Consider the following 26,518-nt stretch of genomic DNA (forward strand, 5'->3'; position numbering starts at 1 on the left):
GAAGTTTCAGTTTGCTTTTACCTTCAGCTCTTCTTCAGAAAAGGATGCAACCCTCTGGGGACTTTCTTGATTTTTTTTTTGCTTGCAGCACAGAGAATCTTGTCCTGCCGCAAAGGACGCAACAGTCTACACATACAGATCAATAAAGGCTGTTGATGACTTGACACCTCCTTTACAGCGGAGGGGACACTTTGAAAAGCAAAGAGACGGAAAAGGACAGACAGGAAGCCCATGGAGAGTATCCCGGACGGCTGTTTATTATTCCGACACTACATTTTAGGTGAGCAGCTGTAGAACAATACATGAGTCAGTGCCGCCGCCGCCGACCATCACTTTACCAAAACAGTAGAAATTGATCACATTCCGGTAAAAAAGAAACAACAGAGAAGGCCCCGTTTATCGAAATCATCCCAAGCGTGACGTCAGAATACAACGTGAAATGAATGCCGGCCAGAGAATTCAGCCGGTTGTGTCGATTTTCTCCCGCGATAAGCGGGACAATAAAGAATTCTATCACTCTCTGGGAAATGACTTCCATTTCTTTTATCTTCAATGCGATATGCGGAATTGAATCAAGCCAAAGGATAATTTGAATAAATGAGGCCCCCTCGCTCGTCCCCAGAGAGGTGGTGTCAGTCAGTCGGCCCGACGCAGGCGGACTGTACATCATCAACATGCTGAGGGGAGCGCGATGGGGAGATCAGAGGGAGGAGGAGAGGAGGAGGAGGCGGAGCCAAAGAGCTTTTCAAGGAGGATGGGAGGACTCTTCCTCTGTGATTCCCAGTCAGTGCTGGAGCCTCAGAGGGGGGGGTGGGGGGGGGGTCCATCGGACTGGGGTTTTACATTCAAGTGGCAGAGCAGGAAAACTCCATTGCTAGTAGGTGTGTGTGTGTGTGTGTGTGTGTGTGTGTGTGTGTGTGTGTGTGTGTGTGTGTGTGGCCCAGGGCCTCGTATCGCAGCCCTCCATTTTCCTGTGATATTGGCAACGGAAGGGAGATCCTGGGCGGCTGCGCTCGTCTCATCCCAACCTGACACCTTCCGGCACGGCTGGACCACGGGAAAGCTGTCAAACTCCGAGCAGGAGCGACTCCCGCGTCCAGCGCCCCCTAGCTGCCGACGCAGCGCGTTTGAATAGAGAGGCTTCTGTGTCTTCCATCAAAGCAAATCTCGCTCAGCCTTTCGCTCTCCCAGTGAGTCAAAGCCACTTCTGAGGAAACAAGGACACAAAGGACGAGCAAAGCATCTCGCTCAGCGTGGAGTTTAGCGTGTTTGAAGCCTCGAGGGCGCCGCCAAAATAAAGCTTTCATAGTTTTCTCTCTTCTCGTTCTGCTGGAGTTAATTAATGATTATTAAAATTCTCTTCACTCGTAATTAATTAATCTTTGTAAGTCTGCTGCTGTTTGGAATTTTAATTTTAACACCTTAAAGTCTTGGAGATATTGTTAATGAAAAGACGAAAACAAAAAGCATTTATGTGTTTGATCTTTTCAAGGCTTATTTGTTTAGAGCTGCAGGAGATTAGCGCAGTCAAAGTGTTTGTCTGCTTCTGTGTAAACCCTTAAGAGCAATCCTCTGTCTGGGAATCTCAATGTGCATGTCCACACATGGTTTAGTCGATGAGAACAAACACTTGCTAAGTGAAAAGTCGGAAAAACTGCCAAAAAAAAAACAACAACAAACTAAAAGCCTTAAAAAAAAAAAAAAAAAAAGTTTCACATTTCATTTCAACACGGGAATAAAACATTTTCAGGTGTAAAATGTAATCCATGTATTCCAAGGATCATTTTAGAGGAGGACCACCGACCACAAATTTATATGATAATTTATGCACGTGTAAATTTTTGTTCCACTGAGCTATTTCATTTTAAATTGGCCAATCTACTAACAGAAATACAGAAAACTTTTTAAATGATGAGCATTAATATGCAACACTGCTGTCCTTCAGTTCCGAGCTCTCCAGAGTCTGACTGTCTAGGAAACCGCTGAACTGAGCTCATTTGAACGTGCAGCTGCACAAACACGATGACTAATCAGCCTCTGATGTGAAGGTTTAGCTGCAACTGTTTTCAATGTGCTGGGGGTGAATGCAGGTCTTTCCTTTTTACAAATTTCATAATATCATCAACATATTTTATTTGTTTCCAAAGCTTATTCTACCACATGCTTTCCACCAAATTCAATATTTCTGAAACTGAATAATAAATAAGGTTGATGCTGTATGAGCATGGGCACCTTGACAGAGTAGAGAGCATGCAGTGAGTCAAGAGATTTCAGTGAGTCAAGAGATTTAGTCCCGCTGGGGTGATTTCAGGTGAGGAGAAATTTACAGTGGACACTTTGATGTCAGTGGAGATGTCATGCATGACCAAACTTCTCCTTCAAACATTTTTCTCCACACTTGCTTCACTTTTGCATAAGTGCCCACTGAAGCAGCCACAGTGCAAAAAAAATAAACGGAGCCAACCTGGGTGCTTTCGTCAGCACATAATGCGGATCTTTACTCGTGATCGGGAGAAGGTTCTGGGCAGAATCCCAGCATCTGGTCCTCACACTCTTATGCAATACATAAGAAAGATATATGTACATAATAATCCCACTCGTCTTGGCAAAAAACATCAAAAGTTTTTGAAAAAGATTTGGGGGAATAGTGATATGTTGAGGAGCAGAACTCCCACACTGTGGATTATGCAACGTCAATTTTCAAAGCTCAGAAAAGTTTGACACATGGCAAAGAGTGAGAATGGCCAAACTGCTCAAATGAAAGGTGACTCCTGTGACCTGCACTGTTTCAAAGTGCTGGCCGTGTTAGACAAGCAGCTGCGATTGGAGCAGGAGATGTGGGTGAATCCAACACCGTCACCATGTAAAACATGTTAATATTAAGAAAAGAATGATGCCAAATTCAAAACAAGTCATTCATTGTAACCCACAGCGTCGCATTTCGCACACATGGACATCAGTTGGCGGCACAGTGAAAGTGAAACCGTGTTTACTCAACTTAAAGTACATCAAACTCGCTACCCAGACGACCGTTTCATTCATTTTGGGTAGTTCTTAACATGCCGACGGGTGCTCAACTCTATGTTATATTTGTCGGAATTTATACAGTAATACTACCACAAAAATTACAGCTGCATAAACCCCGGTTCCAAGCTGACACTAGGTGGCAGCGCCTCTTGTCAGGGATATTTTGGCTTTATACATCGGGAAGAGGAAAATGTATGAGCCGTCTTTATTTCCAAGCATGTTTGAGAGAAAATGTTCAGCTGTTTTAATGTCACCAACTCATCACTTTTGCTATTTGGTTAGTTTAAATGTCACATTTGGCTGGTGGAGATAAATATTTCCTTTTTTATATACAAATATAAACAAATCCCTATAATAAATATAATTTCCTTCATCCTCAGCTTTTCCCCCCCGTTCCCGTCACGTACACGAAACAAACAAACTATTTCTACCGGAACCAGCCCCCTTTCACAACTGGTAGTGACTCAAATGTTGCATAGCGTCGCAGGATAATAGACATCGTGTGGTGTGAAGTGTCTGCAGTTCTGCTCAGGTTTGCCGGCAGCCATCATGGGAAGCCTCACGCCAGACTGCTTGAAAATGCTGCCGAGGAGCCCACAAGCAAGGCACTTTGCCCCTGATTGTAGCAGGGGATCTGCTCAGAGGCCTGCAGCAGCAGCAGTCGCAGCAAGGCCTGGCAAATGTTATCGTTTCAGGAGTTTGGTGAACAATAAAAGAAATAAAAAGAGGCTCCCATTCATCTGGAGAGTTGAAGTAATTGTGCTCAAATGACAGCAGGTCTGAAAATGGACCTTCAGTGGTGGGAAGATGTTGAGAGGATGAATCTGATTAGCAAATCTTTTTTTTTTTTCACACCCTTCTTTGACTGGCTGGATTTAATGCCAACTCAAGCACTACAAAGTTATTAAGCCTCATTATTTCGCAGACCGTTGACAGCGGAGAGGAAAACGTTGACGAGTCTCGCACTGTGTCACACTGTCTGCGATCAAACGTCTCAATTTTCACAACGTTTAATGGATTATTCATCAATGCCACTGATCTTCCTCGCTGTGGCTATTTAAATGGATCCCACAGAATGCAACTAATATTAACTTTATTTTTTATGTATTTCACTTAATAGTGGAGAACATTTTATATATGCCAGAGTGAGGTTGAACTGTGGTTGTTTCAGCTGTTGGGGAGCTCATTAAGTAACTTCCAGATTTTCTTCAACTTGCTCAATGTTATGCAAAGCAAGATTCCAAAATTGTAATTTTATTCAAATTTCACGAAAACACTCTGTTGCCCGTGATACTGGAGTGATTCTGATTTGAGACTAAAATGAATCAGGAAGAACTTTTGACCTGGTGCAATTATTATATTTTCCAAGTCTCTCAATTATCCAGCTAAAATGAATTTAAGCATTTGTTTGACGCAATAAAATACAGGTAAAAATAGTTCAGTTCTGCATAACCAAAAACAGAGTATTACTGTAAGCACTAAAACTATTTTAGGCTATTTATTACAAACTCTGCTCTAAAATGGACACTTCTGATTAATAACGTTGGTCTGGCACTGAACTCTGGACTTCATGTGATACTCGCCTCCACAACGCCGTCTGCTTGGCGAACTTTAACCACTGACTCATTACTGCGGTGGATGAGCCTACAAAGGCTGGCCACTGGCCACGTGTGGCCCCTCACACTTGGACTTCTTCCCGTTTTGTGAAGCAGATTCAATCCATTTTGTTCTTTTGTTCTTGAGACTGAGGCATAGCGGCGGTCAAACCGTCTCAGCAGCCTATGAAAGAAATTCTGAACGCAGGTTCAAGTCAATGGTGCGGATGCGTTAACATTTCACATCGTCTTTAGTTAGTCTTACTGTTACTGCTTATTTGTGACACAAGTGTCAATCATAGATCATAGCTTTAACGTTTGCACATTAATGTTGCAATATTGGCAGTAAAATCAAACTTGGCTCGTACCTTTCAAATTAAACAAACAACTATTATTAGCAGAGAAGTAGAGATTTGAAGATAAATGTATGATAAACAGATTGAGGATTTCTCATAAAATAAACGCAAACCGAGAGAAAAAAGCTCAGAGGTTTTAGTTTGTGGGACATATTTGAAGCTTCCATGATGGCTGCCATGAATCTACCCTTTGCTTGATGAAATACGACTTTGTGCCTGCGTGTATGTGTGTGCCGTGGGACGGATGCTGCAGGGTGAGGAGTGATGTCGTGTGAATCCCACCGGACCCGAGCAACAAAATCCAACTTATCTGCTCTGTGCAAGAAACAATAATCTCCCTGCGCCGTCGGGCTTCACATCAACAGGCTCCATACGCATCACTACATATACATATACGTAGATATATCTATATATCTACATATACGTGTGTATACACTCTGGAGCATAAAACTACTCCTTGACATGCAGGTTTAGAAAAACAATATCATAAAAAGTCGAGTACTCCATATTTTATTACTTGCGCTGTTCTGCAGTGGAGCTGCTGTGGCTAATGGAATCGAGGGCTTCTATTGGTCCAGACAGACGTGCCAGCTTGCAGGCCTGTGGGACTACATGTCACCGTGCTGGATGGAGGGTTTTTTTCCTCTCTCCACCAAATATACTCGCTCTCGCTTCCCCTTACGCCATCTCTTAGTTCCAGATTCATCCCAAAGTGCTGGCTGCCATCCCGGATCATGCGGAGGAATGGCAACGAAAGGAAACCTTTGCTTGCCGACATGACAGACAAGGTTCAATTAATACAAAAGTTCTGAGTCGGAATGCATAGACACCAGAGGGACTCGAAAAGGAAAAAACAGGGTTTACCAGACGTCAACCGGAGGGAATCCCGTAATCAAACATAAAAGAAGCAAAAATCAATGGATGTGAAAAGACACCAGGAAAATCCACACCTTGTGTGAGGGGATCCAGCGGAATCTATCCCCCCCCCCACCCCCAAAAGAAAGGAAAATAAAACCACCGTCCGCTTCCAACGCTCAGCTCATTAATAAATCATGCACAGTCTTTTTTTCCTTTGCCACCAAAATCCTTTGCTTCTTAATGTTTCTAGTGCTACCAGTATGCAAACCCTGAAAGTCCACATAGTAAATTATCAATGAAAAATATCCCTATGTACAGTGAAGCTCAATAAAATCTCTGTGGTTGTCTTTCGATTCCTTTTTGCATGCAGTCAACTGCATAAATATACAGGCATTGATCGATTGTTTCTTTGGCAGGCCAGAATCCAGCTGGACATGCATAGAGAGGTATATACAATCAGGGCTTGAGGGGGGGGGAAAGAAGTAAAAAAACAAAAAGGAAAAAAAGCTGGACCCAGGTCAGCGCAGACTCCGCCCAGGGGGGCCGCGAGTCAGTGTGCAAAATTGAACAGGCAGAGGCGGCGAGAGTTGAAAACCAGAGGCGTAAGCTGCCGAACCAAAGCGACGTTCGTTCCCGACCGGCTTCCCTACGCCGCTGGTTGAGCTCCCCTCAGAGCCCGTCGTCCCGCTCCGAGTCCGGGGACACGGGCCTGGACACCGTGAAAATGTCCTGGCGTTGGATTTTGCTTTTGGCGGCGGGCGTGGCCGAAGCCGGCGGCGCCGGCGGCGGCACCGGCAGCGGCGCCTCGGCCGTCGGCGTTTGCGGCAGCTGCCGCTTTTTCTCCGACAGCAGTTTGATGATTTCGGCCACCTGGCTCTCCAGGGCGCCCAGGCGGCCCCCCAGCGTCTGGATGTCCCCCCGGAGCTCCAGCCGGGTCTCCTGCAGCGCCGCCTGCAGGGCCTGCTCGGGGACGGGGCAGAAGGGGTGGGGTGTGGGGGGGGAGCCCGCCCCTCCCCCTCCTCCCCCTCCTCCTCCTCCTCCAGGGAGGGGGCTGTGTAGGAGCAGGGTGGCCGAGGCCGAGGCCGGTGTCCGAGCCTCGCCGGCGCGGTCGATCCGCAGCTCGCTCTTGGTGATGCCGCTGTCGCATGAGTCCGTCTTGCGGAGCGGGTTGCCGCCGCCGCCGCCCTCGCCGCCGCCGCCCGCCTCCGGCCCTCCGCCGTCCTGCGACAGCGTCTCCACCGAGAGCGCCTTCACGCTGTTGTTCAGCCCCTCCTGCCGCGGCTCCGCCACGGCCGCATTGTTCCTCAGGCGCATCCAGCCGCTGGCTCTGATGGCTGGCTTGGCGACAGCGGCGGCAGCCGCCGCAGGGGCGCCGGCGACTTTGAGTCTGACCGCCGGTTCCGGCCCAGCGCCCGCCGAGCTGGGCTGCAGCTCCATGACGTTGCGATTGTTCTGCTTGACGCCCAGCTCGCCGTACGCCTGCATGGGCGTCACCTGGGAGACGGTGAGCACGCTGCTGCTGAGCGGCGCCCCGTTCTGCAGGGACGGCGGCGGCCGCTGCAGGCTGAGCGGCAGCGAGTGCTGCAGGCTGGAGTGGCCCAGCTGCAGGCTGTTGGGGTGCAGGTGCTGCTGCTGCTGCTGCTGCTGCTGCTGGTGGTGGAGGAGGTGGTGGTCCTGCAGCTGGTTCTTCTCCAGGTCCAGCGGGGCGGCGGCGCCCTGGTTGCGGAGCTCCTTCTGCTGCTTGAACTTCTGGAAGAGCTTCCTGACAGGGTGGTCCTGCGGGATGGTGAGCTGCACCTCGTTCTTCGCCCGCTCCCGCTCCTCCTCCTCCTTCTTGACCTCGCTGATCTTGCGGAAAATGATCTGCAGGAAAAAAAAAACAGAGGCAGAACAACAGGACTTATCAAAGCACTTCTTTGACAAGCATTTCATCTCACGTAAATACCGTGAATGCTAATCGTGGATGTATGATAACTGGGAACTGGACTGGCAAACATGGCGGTACAGCGACCATGTTGACCTCTAGAGTTGTGCCAAACCTAAATATGGCAATACAAAAACTGGTGCTGAAAACACGTAAACTTGGAAAAACCTTTCACATATGGCTAAAACGTTTTGATGCTCTCATGAGGTGGTTTTTCAGACGTGTCCATGTGGAGGTATATCACAAAAGTGTCATGGAAACACTTTTTTCGGATTTATAGGCCATCGGACCTGACGTACGGGGTCACATGACCAGGTCACGTCAAGTGAAAATGGTGCGTTATGATTGGACGGAGGGGGAGATGGAATAATTTTCTCGTGCACATTGTTTCTGAAGTTAGCCGAAAACGTAGTTGCCTCCTGGAGTTCCCTGTGCAACCCTCCGCTGCCTCCCACCTGGATACCTCCCTCCCAGGCTGGCGCCACTCTCCCGGCTCACCTTACACACTAATTACATTGGGAATGACAGAAATCCCTGGCAGGCAGGCAGGCAGCCATCCAGAGGGTGATTTGGGTGTTATTCTTGAGTAGCACAATGACGCTTCCAATTGACAGGAAGCTGAGATGATCCCAGAGGCAGAAATGTGAGGCAGCGAGCCCCCCACCCCCCAACCGCCATCCATCCACAACCTCCCCCAACCAGTTGTTTCAACCTTCCAACCTTCTTGTTTCCATTCATCTATTTTAAACCGCTGCCTGGAAGCAAATTATGCTTTTCGTGACAGCCGTTTGTATGAGGGGGCGGAGCCAGAGAGGCCTTGTCAATCAGTCAAGATGCCAACACCTCCCTGAGGCCATGTTGAAAAGATTAGAAGTCTGACTTCAATTGTCATATTAAGAGATGATGTGATTTATTAAATGTGAGTGTGCGAGCGCTATAATTCCTTCAGAGAACAATAAAACCTCTGCTTCTGTCCTAGAAGAAGACAAATGTGAAAGGAAGACACGATGATAATGTGACAGGACAACTTCCAATAAGTGGACTCAATCACGAAGTACAACCACTTCAGATACATCATCTCATTTGAAAGGTTGAGCCGACCTCCTCTTCAACACTTCTGACTGAGATGAAAAAAAAAAAAAAAAAAAAGAATTATTCAGTATGTGATTGAAAACATTCTGCTTGTGTCCTTTGTTAAAACATATGACACTCTGTCAAAGATCAAGGAAGGGATGATCAGCTATTTCCACCCCTGAGTCTTAAAAATGCAGGTTTAAAAATGGGGACTGGCGCAGCCCAACCTTCCCAGAATGCAACACCATTAAACTCCAGTCCAGACAAATGATGTCACAGCGCTCACTGCCTTGTAAGCAATTTTTTTTTTTAATTACTTTTTGCTGGTTCTCGCTTTAGTTGTATTTTGTTCAGAAAATCTACATAATCAATGGGAAAGGAACATCTGATGTTTTCATAGTGCAGATTTCTTAGTGAAGGAATATTTTAGTGATGCAAATCAAATGCAAAACTGTGTCCTTGGTCTATCCTACTCAATCAAAAGCGCTGGCAAGCTTGGTATGCATTCCCAATGACTCTCCAGTTTTGAAGTTTGGGCAGGTATGCACCTAAAAAATCTGCTGAAATCTTCTCAGGAAGAAGAAACTAATGCACGGAGAAAACAAAGGATGACACAGAGAGATTACTGGCAATAATGCAGTTCATCAGAATTGGATTTTTGTTTGGGACAAATCACAAGAACACAAAAAAGCAGCGCTGAAGGATTTTCTCAGTGGACATGTTGCTACCTGGTTTTCCCAAAAGTGACATTAAACACTGCCACAAGCATGGGCGGCGACATGCAGCGTCAACGTCACCTTTGGACTAATAGGAAGCCTGAATTTGCCCCAATCAGCAAAACAAGCAGTAACATGTCAAAGACAGTAGGCTTGTCCAATTAAACTGCAAACTTTGCCTCGCATTTCCAAATGCCTTCTATGGACTTTGTATGAGATGGATGTGTGGGACGATTCCAAAGGTCATCTTCCAACCAGTGGTAGAAGTGATGGAGTTAACTGCCCTCTGGGACTTTTTCCATTGAAAGAAATTGGGCACCTACGTGTAGGAGCAGGACCAGTAGAGAACTTGAACCTGATTAAATATATATATATATATATATATATATATATATATATATATATATATATATATATCATTTGTTTTGTGATCCTGCAGGATGAGTCCGTGCATTCTGGAAGCCTGCTGCCACCAGTCCCCACATGGACTCAGTACCTTCCCTCTCCCGAGCTTGCCAGTGAACTACGGTGGCCTGCGAGCACGAACCTAGATACCTCCCACCTTCTTCTTTGTTGGTTTATTTGAGGATGTGATCGTTCACCATAAATATGAAATGCTCTGTCGGGACGCTGGATTGTCCACACCAGGCTTCCTTAGAAATATGGTGGCGCAAGATGGCAGCTAACTGGGAGCAAGGGTTTTGCTATATGTAGATTTGTATATATATAAATTGCTTTTAATGTACTGTGAGTATACACTTTTATTTATATATCTATGGGCAGTATGCTAAGCTTTTACCAAGATAAAAATCATAAATCCAGCCAAATTTTACACACTGGACCTTCAAGGAGAGTGTAAACCTGATAATGGAGATAAAGGAGTCTTTTTGTTGACACTCAATGTGACCACTTGTCTTGAGGCAGGAAGGAAATGGACACAACAGGGTATGTTCATTTTCAAAACAGCTCAGGCACACTCACTTTTGAACACGCCTGTCGGGACAAGCAGCCCGGTACGGTTGAAACTATAAACAGGTGCGAGAGCTCCCAAAGTCCCTGGATGACAGGATGAGTCATGACCTACGAACCGGAGGCCTGGCTGTGTCCTACTGACAGCATTAACAGCAGCACAAGCTCCTCGTTTCCTCAAGAGGAGAGGAAACATTTTGTGCTTGCAGGGCTTCACAGGATCGAGCTCAGATTGTCGACTTTGGCAGGCGGTCAAAAAACACATGTTGCAGGCTTGATGGTTAGCAGGCATCTTACATGGCCGGAAAGCCCTGGCTAATTTCTCACATTTCAGCCTTATTTTCCGCTGACCCAATTATTCGCTCCTTCTGTCTCGACGGTAGCCAGCGTTGGCACACGGCGCCGAGTTCACACTTTCAAGTGGCCGTCTGTCGTGACACGAGTCCAGGATTACCCGGCGCTCGCCATAACGACTCTCTCGTTAGCGTGGGGAAAGTGTCAGGACGAGACGGATCAATGAGCTGGACAGCTGCAGCTTCCGCATGAGTGCAGCCGAGATTGGATGCGAGGTGTGATGTTCGGACCGGGGCCCATTTTTAGAGGTGTAGTTTAACTGGGGGTGGCAAATCACATTAGGAACTTTCTGAAGACGAACCTTGCTGGCTTATTACCTGAAGAGGTAACGCAGCCTGGTTACATAAACACTTACTGGACAGAACGATAAGCAAAATGTTTCTGTTTATAACCCTATGAGTTTATTTCTTTCTTTACCAGTTTTTTTTTGTTGTCTCGTGCTGTGGTCCCTTTCTTGACGCTGACCGGCTTGTGCTTTCCCTTTGAATACTAATAATAAAACATCTAAAACTGCCAGCTATACTGTCACTGATTCCATAAAAATGCATGCATGGGTGAACACAGATCTAAATGCAAAGTGTGCGCAAAAACATCTCAACTCTCCACAGATAAGAGAAAGAATTGGAGAACCGTGTAAGACATCCCCAGAGTAAAGAGGCTCAGGGCTCTGTTATGGTTACAGTTCAGCGACATGAAACTAACATCACTGCGTCTATGTAACTTTCCAGTAGTTACATAGGCATTCATGATATTAATAAATGAGTATCTCTGCCAAAACCACGATAATTCAAAACCAATGTTCTTATTTCCGGTCTCTATGTGAAGCAGTGGCTGGGTTTACCTTCATTCACAATGATCAGAGTTGAAAAAAGTCTGAATGCAATGGTGGCAGTTGTCAGTGGACACCAACGCAATACTGGCAGGTGTTTAAAGTACCACAGGTCCGCGAATCACAGCCAACGTCATTGTTCAGTATTACAAGCGCTGTTAGGTTCACGAAACAGGGAGAGCCACAGACGTGAGGCTGAATGTGCCGACAGGAAGACAAAGCGCACAAAGTCGGCCAAAAAGTGGCGGCCAAACCAGAACTATAAAAGTCAACAGAAAATACATTAACTTGACCAAAATCACTGGAGATGAGTTGTGTTTTATTCAATAATTTCAATTTCTATCATTTTCTACAGTTTGAATGGTTTTGCTGCATTTTTCTTCATCATTTCTCCTCGATTTATACATTAATGCATTTGAAAAAAAATGAGAAAAAAAAACGTGTTGCACTCCAATGCGTCAGAAAGACGCCATGTAGTGACAGAGGTTGTGATAAGTGCAACACTGCAGGGATTCACCGACAGCTTTTTCTTTACGGCTGGAGCCAAACTAATAACATTTCAATAGAGTTGGAACTGAGTCAGAATCATTACTAGAAAAAGTAATCTGCTAATGTGACTGGTGAAGTGCTCAGTCAGTGTCTGGGAATAAAGTGGGAGCAGCACTTTCAAGGGAAAGGCTGCACTTGGATGAATACGTTAGTCCTAACAAATCCTCAGGCCATGATTCTAGAACATGTAAAGCAAATTTGAAGAGAAATTTTTTTTTGGACAAAATTTTTTGGGGTAAAAGTGTTTCCAGTGTGCAGTGTTTACACTCACACGAGTTGCTGATTAAACATTGAAACATTTCTTTTGCCGTGTTTCAAAATGACTGTCACAGCAAACAGAGAACACGAAGCAGTGGAGGCCGATTGCGTTTTCTTATTAACGTTCCAACATGAACCTGGAATCCCTGCGCTGGCACAGCCTTTCAGTCTGCAGTCTGTGCAGTCAAAGCAGCATTCAGTCCAACACTGGAGATGTTACTATTGGCACAGTTACCGTATCTCTTAAAAACCCTCGACACCTCACAAAGTAACACGTGTATCACAGCTGAATCCCCTTGCCCAGACTGCAATGAGTGCTGAATATTCATCAACCTCGTTTATTACTGTAATATAACAAAGCAGTCGGCTCGCAGAGCCCACAGCTATGACTGGCCTTTTTGTCAAATCATGCTTTCTCCTCGCCGTTAAATATTCAGGATCTCTTTTCCAGAAATACAGCCGAGTTCTATTCCAACAGAGCAGACACGTGCACACTCGTGCCTCTCTCTCTCTCTCGCTCTCTCGCTCTCTCTCTCCCCCTTCAGGCAGCTGCGGCTCTGCAAACGTTGCGCCACCAAACATCTATTTTTGTCTCAGACCTCAGAGCGCCGCTGCTAAACATAGTTGCAATGATGCAAAATGGATTTTTCAGCATCGATAAAGCCACCCCCCTGCGCCCCCCCCACCCTTCCCCCTCTCCTAAGCGCCAGACTGAGAGACGGAACAAATGCAACATTATGTTTACGAGAGGTCCAGACACGGCAGCCAGGCCAGTTTAAATATTCATCAGCAAAGCAGAGGGAGAGTGTCAGGGTTTATTTAGGGCTGCCAGCAGAACGACTGGCCAGGCTGTTTGGGCTGTGAGTAATGCGTTCATTTCACTCAGACCATGATATTCTGGTCACAGTGTGTGTGTGTGTGTGTGTGTGTGTGTGTGTGTGTGTGTGTGTGAGAAAAAAAAAAATATGAGCCTTTGTAAATATGAGTACAGAGAGAGGAAAAGAATAATAGATTATACAATATAAAGCCCGAGTACAGACACTGCATGATGTATCCCAGACAACATTAAGACGCTCTGCACATACAGTTTGCATTAATGCGCCATATAGCAGTGATTTGTGTGCTACGGCTGTAATGCGCTCTGTGCTTTGGGCAAGATTTGTTTTAATTACAGTGTTGCCAGCAAAATGAATTGTGAGAGAACAAAACACTGGGATTGTACAGTCTTAAAAAAGACTGTCAACAACAAGAAGCAAATTAAAGGGAAGAAAGAAAAAAAAAATCTCCTTTGTGAGTGATAAGACAACAAGACAACAGCGTGTGAAGTTTCACATATACGAAACACCATCTCTTGGGGTTGCACCATTGATTGTATTAAAACTGGGATCTGGATTCATACTTCTGTGTGATCTTCCAAACAAGTCTGCTGCGTTTTCGTCCGGGACATCAGTTGTGTGAAATCAAGCGCTCCAACTTCGTCCCTGGACAAATGACAAGGCAAGAAAATGCCACGAAAGCGAAAGGCTGGCAGGTAGGGTAAACAGCGACAGTGCGAGAGAGGCAGCGGCTTGCTGACAGCTGCGAAAGGATGACGAGTGAAAACAAGAGAACAAATGCAGAGGGAAACCCCGCTGACTGTGGTGAGAGCGAAAAACAAAACAAAACAAAACAGAAGCTTTGCATTCTGTGGTGCAGAAGTTTTTCGGATTTAGAGAAAACGTTGAAAGTGACAGGAACCTAACACGCGAGCAGCACTGCAGGGCAAAGCCACAACTCTGTAAAGGCACCTCAAAGGTCACCACAAAGTGCAACATGACGAAGCTGTGGACAGCAAAAAAAAAAAAGAAGACGAGAGCAAATCTCTGCTGCTCAACCACACAGGCAGCAATGAGGGGAACAAACTGCATACAGTCAATCTCCATTCCTATCAGCCTCCTAGCGGTCTTGTCCATGTCATCATGGTAGAAAATCAAATCTTTTGTTAAGAAATACAAGAAGCATATCCTCCTCTCGCATCACCTGAAGCACAGAAAATACCAGTTCAAAGTTGTTGTTTTTTTTTACTTTTGTATCAAATTACAACGAAAAACATTTAGTTCATTTAGTAGTTTAATCGTGACTCTAATTTTGTGCAGAGTCGCGCAGTCCTACCGTCTGCTCAGCATTCAACTGGGAGCTGCAGCTCAACTCAGCTGCTTTGGACTTGTCGCCAGTTCATTTTCCAGGTCCACACAGAGACACAAAAAACTATTTGCACTCTCACTCAGGCAATTCAGGGTTCGCCAATTAGTCTCAAGTGCCCGAAAGCGACAGCTAGCTAAAACACTGTGGAACAACAGTGGAAAACGTAACATTTCTTTATTTTCTTGTGTTATCTAACCAACCAGTTTTAGTTTCAGTACCCTGGACAGCGCCATCACCGTGTGCAAAACTTGACTGTATTTACCACGCAGGACGGTCTACGAGAGAGTGTGTTAAATTAATTATATCGAATGAAATGAATGAATGCAATGGAATTCTGTTTTATTTCATACTCCTATTCTTTGGTCCAGAACATTTCCAGGCCTCCTCTGAAGGTGCAGAAGCCCTGTGGGTTCCTCTCTGCTGCCCAGACAGGTACAGAGGAAAAAAAAGCCTCCAGCGAGCACGGGAATCTCACCCGCTGTGTCTTTTCAATGGAACGCGGCGAGATTGCCGCATCTGAATCCCATTTATGAAGCTGGAAGTTGGAACAACACAAGAGGATGCGGCAACAGTTGACAGCAGGATGGGGGGGGAGCGGAAAACAGCGGGAAGGACGGAAGAAGAAGAGAAGGAGGGGAGACGGCGTCGGAACCGGCGAGAGTGACGCAGAAGCGAATTGTTTTCTGTAGGGACGCATCGATACCGATACCAGTGTCGGGTATCGGTGCCGATACCGAGGTTGAGTAGTCGACTTGTACTCGTAAAATACGTGCCGATACCAATTCATCCATTTGTTAGAATAAAATTGCTGAGGAACGTTGTTCAAATAACACAACATCTGTGGGAAAAACACTTATTAAGTACTTGGTATTGGTATTGGTGAGCAGCCCATCTGCCAAAAAGCGGTATCGGTGCATCCCTTGTTTTCTGCCTCCACATTCCAGCTGGCTGGTTGCGAGTGCGACTCTGGAACAACCTGCTGTGAAGCCCCGTGTTGCCGCTGCCGCCACCTGCCTGCAGCCTCACGTTCCAATTCGATATCCTCCTCTGCTGCCGTCTCCGTCTTCCATCACGCTCACTGTATCGCCGGTGCGGTGGTGGTGGAAGTGGTGGTGGTGAGGGGGTCGGTCTCCTTTTTTACCGCCGATGCTTTGTGGTTTTATGCAGAGCTGCTGGCGGCGCCCTCATTCATCACCGTAATCGCCGGGGCAGGAAGCGGCGACTGAGCGTCAAACGTGGCGAGGTGCAGGAATGACTGAGGAGCCCATTAGAGTGGAGCGTGACTCCTGTGATGTGTGTGTGTGTGTGTGTGTGTGTGTGTGTGTGTGTGTGTGTGTGTGTGTGTGTGTAGAGCGGGTCACATTTGGATAAACCAACAAACAGCCGACAAAACAGAGCACGGGGTGGAAGGCTGATGCAGGCTGAGGTGTAAGCTGCCCGCTGGAACAATGTTGTGTCGGTTTTTATCAAGGTGGCCAAAAGTCATTTGCTGAGAACCAGCAGCAGCACCACCACCACCTCCAGCAGCAGCAGCAGCAGCAGCAGCAGCAGATGAAAGGTTCTATTTCTAGATCCATACAGTCGCCGGCCACTTCCAACATTCCAATGCTTGTTAGCAAAAAGTAGCCCATTGGCCAATCACACGCCAGCGATCCAATGCTGGCGACGGGCTGAAGTCCAAAGCAAGACATCACAATGTGGTTGTTGAGTGTTCCTGCAATCAGTGCTCTTCAGTGCAGAATTCCAGTCCTACAGTCGAGCTCCTGCCCTCCTCCAACTGCAGGCGCATTTTACAGAGCGGGAATGTTTTTTTTAACTCCGCCCACCCCCTCCCCATGGGTAATATTGACATTTTAGGTTAGAAAATATATCTATATTTTTTAAAATGTATTTCAGGTGGATGGAATTTTAGAAACATGCACTCGGTTTGTCAAACTTCTGTTTGCCTCTCTAATCTCGCCTCGCTGATTATTCACTCATTGACTTCATTGAGTCCAAACAGCCAAGACTTTGATTCTATTAGTAAATTTCTAATATAGCGACTGACGTGGATGTGGGGGAAAAAAAAGAAAAAAAAGAAAAAAGAATACAGTATTAAAAAGGCCACATTTGCACTGTTCAACTGGTGATCAAATATTCAACAGTGACTCCAGGCTGTTTGGAGTCCACGGTTTGAAGAAAACAGCTGATACTACTGCGAGATCCAAACTATCTGGTTGTTCCTCACTCGCAAGGTGTTTCCATGACACTTTTGCGATGAATCTCTATATGGATACGTCTGCAAAACAACCTCCTGACAGCGTCAAAACCTTTTAGCCACATTTGAGAGGTTTCTCCAAGTTGAGCTGTTTCCATCAGCAGTTTTTATTGCCGTCGTCAGGTTTTGTGCAACTCTGGGGGTGATGGAAACGCAGCTTTTGTTTTAGCGACGTCGCCAAAGCAACCAAGACCAAAGGCTTCGAGTGCTGCCAACCCTGGCCAGGAGAGCACACTGCAAGCGGCCTTCTGAACACTGCAGGGGGTGACCCTGGTGGAGAGGGAGCAGGCAATACCTTGGAGTCGGCGCCACAGTGGGAGTTTAATCCTGAGCGGCGGGGATTAAATCTTTGTGGGTGGGTGTGCGGGCACGTGCTTCCTCCTGCAGTCGATTAAAAATCTTTTGTGGACTTGTAGTCCTTGGTTACACACACACGGACGCACACACACACACACGGCAGTCGGCGTGATGGATAGACAATAAATTGGCTGGCACAACAATGGCTGGACTGAATAAAAGAACATAAGCGCAGCACAGGCTGGCGTGCGCTGGATCTGACTGTTGACTGCCGTCCCGCCTAAACCAGGGAATGAAATAAAACAATGAAAGTGATTGAACGGGGGTGTGAGAGGGTGGGGTGGGCGGGGGGGGGGAACTGGCAGGGTGAGGGGTGTTGGGCTCGGCGGCGGTGACCGTTACAGCTCTGTTCTGGCAGACAGGGGAAGGAGCCGGTACCATAAAGCGGCTAAAAATAGAAACATGGAGGGAGAGCGGCGGGCAGGAAACAAGACTGTGAGGAGAGATAAAAGGCTGCGAGTGGGGGGGAAGAGGAGGGGGGGTCTCTAATTAACGCTGGATAAACACAAACGTTGAGTCCCAAAGAACGCCGTCTGCGGCACTAATTGAGAAATTGAAATTGTTAATTTGTGGAAAACGGGAGGGAAGCAGGCTGTTAAAACAAGGCAGAGTTCGGGTTGAGGTGTCTCGCTGCACCACAGTGTAATTCCTAAGGCAAAGTGCACTGCATTTAAAAAAAAAAAAGGTATTATATAAGGATAAAATAAAAAATAGTGCAACAGAAATGATGCTAAATGACGCCAGATTGACCTTATTGATACATTGTAAAGATGGTTCTCTCGCCATGCAGCTTCACGTCCGCAAACTAAACTTTTCGGACAATATACGTTGTTTGGGGAAGGTGCCCTTCATGACATCAGAGAGGGCACTGACTGATACCGAGACGGCTGCCATACGTTTGTTCCACCTTCTGGTGGCTCACGGTTGTCATTCCAGCAAAGCAAACACAAAGGATGCCACAAAGCGACTTTGCAGTTTGAAAGTGAAAATGGAGGCTGTAAACAGAGGGCTAACCAGTCAGCTTCCAAGTAAAAGTAACCTGCTCCCTTTGCTTTACAAAGCAGTACTTAAAAAAAAAAGAAAGAAAGAAAAAATGTTTAAAAATAAAAAGGTTCTTGAGAAACAACAACATGTAGCTGAGTCCATTTATTTTAAAAAAAAAAAGCATGTTCGTTTTTTGTCTTCTCTGGCGTGCCGTCCACAGAGAAAATCCTCCCCGGTGGAGCTTTAATGCTGCGCCGTCTCCTCCGGAGAGGCAAAAACAGGAGGAGGAAATGGCTTGGTCTCTTCCTCTTAACTCCAGCGATTCATTATTTACCAGACGGCGGAGAAGAAGGGAGAGCCGAGGAATGAGACTTGCGTGCACGGATGACTCGTTCTCCTCTGGCGCCGCACCTCGTCCCTTTAATGCTCCGACCGACTGCCTCCGCTGGAGCGCACGTCAGCGACACCGAGCTGGCGGCGCCGTGGCCCGCTCACCTATAGACGCGCAGAAGACTCCGACACGGTTCGAAGCTCACATTCATTTGGAAGGCGGAGGGGAAGCGCAGCCTGGATTTGCATATAGGCAGCGAGGCCACCCGCGCATTGATCCTGGCAGCCGAATACCATGCTGGAGCTCCGGCTTCAGAGTTCCATTGGTTTGAAAACACAATGGATTGAGATGTGATTGGAAACCTGTGCCGGTTGATGAAAACAATAGACAGCGAAAAGATGTGGGGGATAGTTTCTGAGTGTGGTGATTGGCAGGCGTCAACACAACTGCTTTCAAAAGCACTTTGTTTGTGTCGTCGTGATGAAATGAGGATGCTTTGATCCTTGGCTGGTTATCACACACGCACTTTAAAAAAAACAACGTGGGGACGTCATTGGAGAGAGACACTTTAGATTATTGAACTTTTGTTCACCATTCAGTCACTATTAATTATAGGGATGCACCGATACCACGTTTTTTTTTTTTTTTTACAGAATGAGTACTTGCATTTTGACCTGATACTGATATCGGTGTCGCTGCATCCCTAATTAATTAACATGCACGATGCAAAATGCTGAGTCATTAGAAACGACTCAGAAATCCAAACCATATTCCCTCATGCTTCACCATAACCCGACTCAACAGTTTGTAAATGATGAAGAGCTTCCCAACCAATCAATGCACGGGGCCATGCGACCCGCATACGTTTATCTATTTTACATTTTTATACGTTTTCCTCATTATTTCGTGCTTTTTCTTTAGCCATGCGGTGATTCTCAGCGTTTTTTCTCCAGAAAAGCACCAACAGCAAAAGAGGCCAGAGACCAACGTCTCGCAGACTGTACAGGAGGGTCACAATGTATTGTTTCAATACGTCTTTGATAATAAAAAAAATATATATATATAAACCCCACACAGGCACATGAGGAAATAACAAGGCAGATGCCTGCATGTGGAAGTGAGCAGTGCAGGTCTGACATCGTCATGAATATCAAAAGTGTCATAACTGTTGGCGCGCATTACATTGCAAACACTGCAGATGCCTCGAGTAAGGCAATCTCAACCTGGAGCTTTCTCTGTTATTATTGACCTATTTACATGTTGTTTTTTTTTGTCTTGATGGTCCGACATGAACAGTTTCCAGTGTCGCTTCCAGCAGGCTGCTCCTCTAACTCAACTATCTCCTGCTGAAAAACAGCTAATTTTCTATTGAAAAGAAAGAAATAAAAGTAGTTGTGTGACAGTGCAGCAGATATGAAGCTTGGCTTTTGTCAGGCAGGTTGGGGGATGGGGAGCTTCACGGTTCTAATTACCACCATATAATTATGGCTGGAGAATGGAGGCACTCATGGTTGAATACAAATTGTCTTCACCTTATTATGAGCCAATTTTGAATCGTCTCAGAGAAAATGACATTTTGCATCATTCAATAAACCAATTTGCGGTGTTTTTCAGTGCGTACAGCGAGAATGAAACAAAACGTATAATCTAAAAAAATTTTTTTTAAAAATCACCAGAGGTCACCATCAGCCACTCCGTACTGCAAGAAGCTGCTCTCCTCTAAGTCCAGCAACATCGCTTATTTTATTAAACAGCCTTCCTCCACTCCCTCACTCCCTCACACACACACACATGTCGGCTGAACACACTCCTGTGTGCAAACATTCCGGTTTATTCATTATTAAACATCAGAGCCTCCGCTGACACGTTGGGAATAAAGCTGAGCGTCAGGAGGAAGGAGGGAAGGTAAAAGCACAACTGGCTTCAAAGTCATTCATATTCAATCTCTCCACAGAGACAGAACAACGTTGTTTTTTTTCTAATATGAGTCATAAATTAATGTCAATTAATACCAAACTCCCTACTGGCTTGTGAGCCCTATCACATATTCAAGTATGCAACTCCTTGTGATTCCTCCCTGGTTGAGTTGGACAATGATCCGTTAGTGGATCTCATCAAGAGCAACGACTGATCCCTGGTGCGGAGACTTGGATGGTTGTGGTGAATGAAAAGCTCTGTGTCGTCTTCCCTTGACTCCTGTGCCTCTAATTATGGCAAATGTTGTTTGTGTAAACTCTTTCCACAGCCCACAGCTTTTTTTCAACCTACATTAACTTGAAGCCAGTTAGCCCGTGGTCACATTTTACGCGTCTATTTTTAGCCTCGGAACGTTGCGAGTAACCTCCCTGCCGAGCGAGCCTGAAGCGTCTTTGAGGCTGTAGTATGGAGAGTACATGATTCTTGGGGTCTGACATAGCAACATACATTCTCATATATCAGTTTGCCAGATGGGTGTGAGATGTACATGAGCAGGTCCGAGGAAGCATTTTATTCCTGCGAGATAAGAATGTTTCGCTGCGGCCAGTTGGGTAACTTTGAAAACTGAGCTGCAATGCTAATTTGGCAGACGCGATCTCAAGCTACACATCTTTGGGCTCTCGCTGACCTTCATGCGGCCACTTCTGTGGTTTGGATAAACAAAACACTGCTTGATAAAGGAGTGAGACTCAGGAGAGGAAAGCATCACCCTCTGCTATTGACTGCGAGCAAATCAATTGAATTTGGATCAATGCAGCCAGCACGGCGTGGGAGACCTTCCATTGCAACAAACGTTGAAAGTGAAAGTCCAGGGCTGATTAAAGTAAACCGTCCGCGGTTCTGAGTGGGAGGACTGAAGAGTCGCAGCCATCCAGTAATGATCAGTTCGACGGCTCGCCGCTGTGCAGAGAGCAGCTCATGTTCTGAGGAATCTTTGCCTTTTTGTCCGGTTGCTAATCGACTGCTGGTCAGGAAAAGGTTTGGACAAATCTTCAGTTTTGCTCATTTTCAAGAAGAAATTCTTGAAATATGCTGCTTGAGTGGTTGTTGGTGCAAAAGCTTCGATCAACTGATTCTCCTTGAACGAAGCAGGAGCTTCATTGTCAACACAAAGTGCTGTAAAGTGCTGTGCATTTGATGTGTTCTTCACTGTTTTAATGTCGCTGCTGCTGGTTTTTGATCTCAATAGGACTAAAGTTGTGGAATAAAGGTTAAGATTAAGTGTGTAATATTTGGAGATTCTGAAGAAAAAACAGCAACACTTGGTGGTTACAATTTAGATTGCAGTGTCTTTCACGTTCCCTCCCCCTCCTGAGTTTGCCAGTGAACTACGGTGTCCAAAAAACTGTGAATCAAGACAAATATCACAAACTAAACCTGTAAATAGAATAAAAATCTGCTAATAAAAAAAGTGCTTGCAGAAATGTAAGCAATGTTGTGTTGGCAGCCCGACTGAAACAGTAGTGGCAGAGGTCCAGGTTCAAAGCCGGCTAAAATCTAAAAGTCAGCTCATGGAAGCATGAGGGTGGGTGAGAGACCAGCCACCCTTCAGTCACTCCACACTCCAGCATCTCGCACCTCGAGTGGATCTGCTGCGCTGCGTAGAGGGGAGGTGTGACTTGAGTGTGGATAAACAAAACACTGGCCCTCTTTGCCCGCTAACCTTTATTGCCTGTCACATAAATAATCCAGCGGCGCTGGTAAAAGCCTCCGCGGGCTGCGGCCGCCGTGCCCCTCCCTCGCAGCACGCACGCTGCTCAAGCCAAACCGATAAAGTCCGTTCAACAGAGCGTCCTCGGACCTCCAACCAACAATGCATTGTTTTTTTTTTTTTGGGGGGGGGGAGGGGTCGCATAGTGGGAGCTGCAATTTTTCACAAGTAGGGACACTCGGGCTCACATTAAGATGCTGTGGAACGCAGTGCACGCTGCTGTTCACTGCACCGTCAAACTGTGTCATGTCATTTTGCAGTGTGCCAGACCACAGCGAGCTCGTAAACAACAACATGGCCGATGGTGAACGGCGACGATGGTCTGGAAGCCGTGATGCTCTGCGGGAAAATCCCACTAAATAGCGACAGCAAATCAAATGGAAGGAAATGCTTCATCTGCCAAGGGTGGACGAGGTCAATTTTTAGAAGGCATCCTGGGTTTGTTGTCGGTCAGTCACAGAGCTGCTAGCAAAGGTTCGCTACATTAAAATGCTGCACGGTGGTTTTAGTTTTGCTCCAATCAGAGCTGATGTGCAGCTCAGGGAAATTTCTGCATAAATTCCCTCCACATTTCATGGAAACGCAGGACATTCGGATCAAACTTAAGATCAATCGCCAATGCCAAATTTAGCCCTGCGACAACATACGACTATTTCCAGTTTAATGACCTGAAAGATGAAAGAATGTTCAAACCACAATGGCCTGCGCACGCCTGCGTGCATTAGCTGCAAGCAGCAGTCGCTGCACGTTCACCGAACTTGGCGAATCGAGCCATTTTTAAGCCGCGATGAAGATTCATCTCCACACAGAGGAGAGTGGAGAGAGAGCCGCTATTAACCAGAGCTGCTGAGCTGGCGAGGACTCGGGGAAAACGGGCCCGCCGACGCCCCGGAGCTGCGAGGGAGAAACCCGGAATGAGGGCTTCTTTTTTCCTCTGGAGGTAATGCATCTCTTCTCGGCAGCGGAGGAGGCAATAACAGCCTGGGGGCGTGGGGGGGGGGGGTGCAGAGAGGAGCCACACTTACGCAGCCCTTGCGTAACAACGCGAGCCACGGCGACGGGAGGTTGGGTTGTAGTGCGACTGCGATGGCCAGTGGCTCACGCTGCGCTGCTGGGATCCTCGTCATTACCCTCTCCTCAACTCTCCTCAACCTTCTGGTTAAAAGCCGCAAAACAAAAGCTAATGTGATGCTCCCCATGCAACAGCTCTTGCTGAGACTCAGAAAGTGGAGAATCAGTGCAGCGAGGGCCAAGCAGCACAATGTGACATTTCAACTGCAACTCGTCGGCTCATTAAAAGTTTCAAATTCAACGATATCAAAAGATTGGAGCACAAACATGCGCAGTAGATTAGGCCCCGACTCAAAATGAATCCTGGCTGTAATCTTAAATCTGAAAGGAAACATTTCACCTTGCACCTCCCCCATTAGCCTCCTGCAGGCTCAGACCATGAAGTGAACACACTGGAAGACTGTCCTGGCTAATCCTCTCCTCCTCTGGGTAGTTACTACATCAAGACAAAAGATTTTATTTTGGCGCTGCTGTTTTCGCAAAGTGCACTGAATGTGCCGAGCTTTTTATTTTACAGCGTTCCAGCGAAAAAGGCAAAAAGTGGGAAGGAAGAACGAGGAAGACTGATGATAACGAGGTCACGATACCATCGGTAATCAAACATTTCTATTTTTATTCTTCAAATTCACCCTATAGGGTTGACTTCCACAATATATATTATATAACATATGAAGCAATATGTCTGTCTATGAACAGAGCTCCATACCCTTGTCTCTTCACCGTGCCTTGACTGTCAATCACTCTGTGCTGCTATAATTAGAACCACAGAGCCCTCATCAACACACACCTACGTCTCTGTGGGAACACAACCTGTACTTTTTAATGTGTTATTCTACTGAACTTAACATTCAGCATCCAGGACGAGGCGTAGCTGTTCCAGCAAATTATAGCCACTGACTTCCGACAGTAATGATAATACTACTACTACTAATAATAATTATATTATAATAATAATTTCATCAGTTTTAGCTCCTGCTTGCTTTCCACCCAGAGCTTTACTGCTCTCTCGGCTGTGATCAAGCCAGAAGAATCCACTTCCTGGTTCAACCAACCCACACAAACAGCAACAGCTTGACGCATTTTTCCCCTGAATCTTTTGGAATGTCTTGAGTGTTGCACGAGGGCTACCGCCTGTGTAAACAAGCGTGTTCATACACGGCGCCGCTGAACTCCACCAACAGCCTGATCAACGACGACATTCTTTGGTTGCACTCGTAGATTTCTGCACTGTAAGCAAAATGCTAAGCTGGCATAGCAACTACATTAGAGATACAAACGGCGGGAACATGCTTGCGTCCAGAATTGTGCTTTTGAAAAATGCTGGTGGTTTTTATTGCATTATTCATAAGAAAGAAACACTTCTCGCTCATTATTTAAAGCCACTTTGCGCTGTGCTTGAGCCGCACGTGTGTGTGTGTGTTGTGTGTATGTTTATTTTCCTAAACGTGCTTAACTTATTGACATACATACATCCTGTAAAGAAGCTATGAAAAGGTTTCCTATGGGAAGACAGATTCAAATGCGTGAATGAGTAAAAACCTTGAACCTTCTCTCACATTTAAAGGACCCATGCAAGTGTTTTCTAGCAACAATCTGTCCATCTGTCCATCCTTTTCTCCTTTTGCGTCCTGCGTTTCTTCAGGACATGTTGTGCTACAAGACAGTTCTAAAAATACATATGAACAAAAAAGATCTATGGATTTATTCGGGATTTATAATTCATTAATTTAAGTGGAATATGGGCCGGTTGCCAGTTGAGCCAGCAGGCAACGTTTTGAAGGCTTCCAACTGGTGCAAGTTCCAGATAACAGCCCAGTGTTTAATTGAAATCTTGTTGTGGAAGGCTGGTCCAAAGATGAAAACTCTGACACCAGATTTTCCCTTCAGAATAATCTGTATTGTTCCATCCAGACGATAAATCTCTGTGAGTTTTGCACCTAATGTTAACGAGCTTCACTCCCGCTGCTCACCTGATTATGAGCACCGTAAAAGCCATCCTGTAACGCCTAAAACGCAGCTGGCAGAGCTTTGTGTTGGAGCGGCTCGATCCCTTCAGGATGATAAAGAGCCGGTGTGAAGCGCTTACGCCCAAAGCATTTTTATTGCGGGCGGAGAAGGAGCCGCTCGGTGGCGTCCAGAGGAAAGAGCTGACGCAGGAACCTCGTTTGGCCAGACATGACTGCATGAGTGACACTTTGAACTGACACACATTCCAGCCTCTCACTGTCCCACTGGGCCACTGACTGAGTGAGTGAGTGGCCGCCACAAGCTGTTCATCTTCATCGCAGCCGCACTCGAGCTGCTGTCACACAGCCCCGGCAACAAAAGAGACGACGGAGGAGGTGAGAAGGAGGAGGAAGAGGAGTTGGAAAAGTACGGAGAGGAGGAGGAAGGGGAGGAAGAAGAAGAGGAGGAGGAGGAAAGGGAGGATGAAGGGGGAAGGAGAGGAGGAGGAGGGGAGGGAGGTGTAAAAGGAGGAGGAGGAATAGGAGAAGGAGGAAGAGGAGGAGCAAGGGGAGAAAGAGGAGGAGAAGGAGGAAGAGGAGTACGAGAAGGAGGAAGATGAGTTGGAAAAGGAGGAAGAGGAGGAGGAGGAGGAAGGGAAGAAAGAGGAGGAGGAGGAGAAAGGGGAGGAAGAAGAAGAGGAGGAGGAGGAAAGGGAGGATGAAGGGGGAAGGAGAGGAGTAAAAGGAGGATGAGGAGAAAAAGGAGGAGGTGGAGCGCAGCCCACATCCTCATCACTGCGGTGTGCCTCCATCAGGGGTGGTGCAGCCAGGCTCCTGCTGCCAGCAGTGAAAGGCCACTCTGATAATGAGCTCGCAATTTAAAAGAGGGAAATGATTCAAGTTGCTCCACGATGAATGACTTCGGAAGGCCTGCACCATGCAAGGCAACAGTAAATTACTGCACGAGGCCTGCCAGTCACTCTGGGAAAGGTGAAATAAAAATACTCAGACATGTGTGAAAAGTATATTTCAAGGTAGATGTTTAAAAAAAAATAGAGAAGAAGAAGAAGAAGAAGAAGAAGAAGAAGAAGAAGCATTGGCCTGTGAAATCTGAAATAATCATAACTGAATTTTGGCTTCATCATCTTATAAATAAGTCATTTATATATTAAGATGAAATACCTTAACAAA

General features: G+C 46.3%; 1 protein-coding gene across 2 annotated transcripts in view; it reads right to left on the reverse strand.

Moving 5' to 3' along the window:
* Positions 1-5,971: 5,971 nt before the first annotated feature.
* The window catches only part of kcnh5b (potassium voltage-gated channel, subfamily H (eag-related), member 5b), a 118,439-nt gene continuing 97,892 nt past the window's right edge, over positions 5,972-26,518 (reverse strand). For both annotated transcript variants that reach the window (XM_076027695.1, XM_076027694.1), the window contains exon 13: positions 5,972-7,699. In XM_076027695.1, the coding sequence (XP_075883810.1) occupies positions 6,506-7,699 (1,194 nt within the window). In that variant the 3' untranslated portion in view covers positions 5,972-6,505. The remainder of the gene's footprint in view (positions 7,700-26,518) is intronic.

This window comes from Nelusetta ayraudi, unplaced genomic scaffold, assembly GCF_046127955.1.
Source record: "Nelusetta ayraudi isolate G7.1 ecotype Tasmania unplaced genomic scaffold, CSIRO-AGI_Nayr_v1 ptg000021l, whole genome shotgun sequence".
Lineage (NCBI taxonomy): Eukaryota > Metazoa > Chordata > Actinopteri > Tetraodontiformes > Monacanthidae > Nelusetta > Nelusetta ayraudi.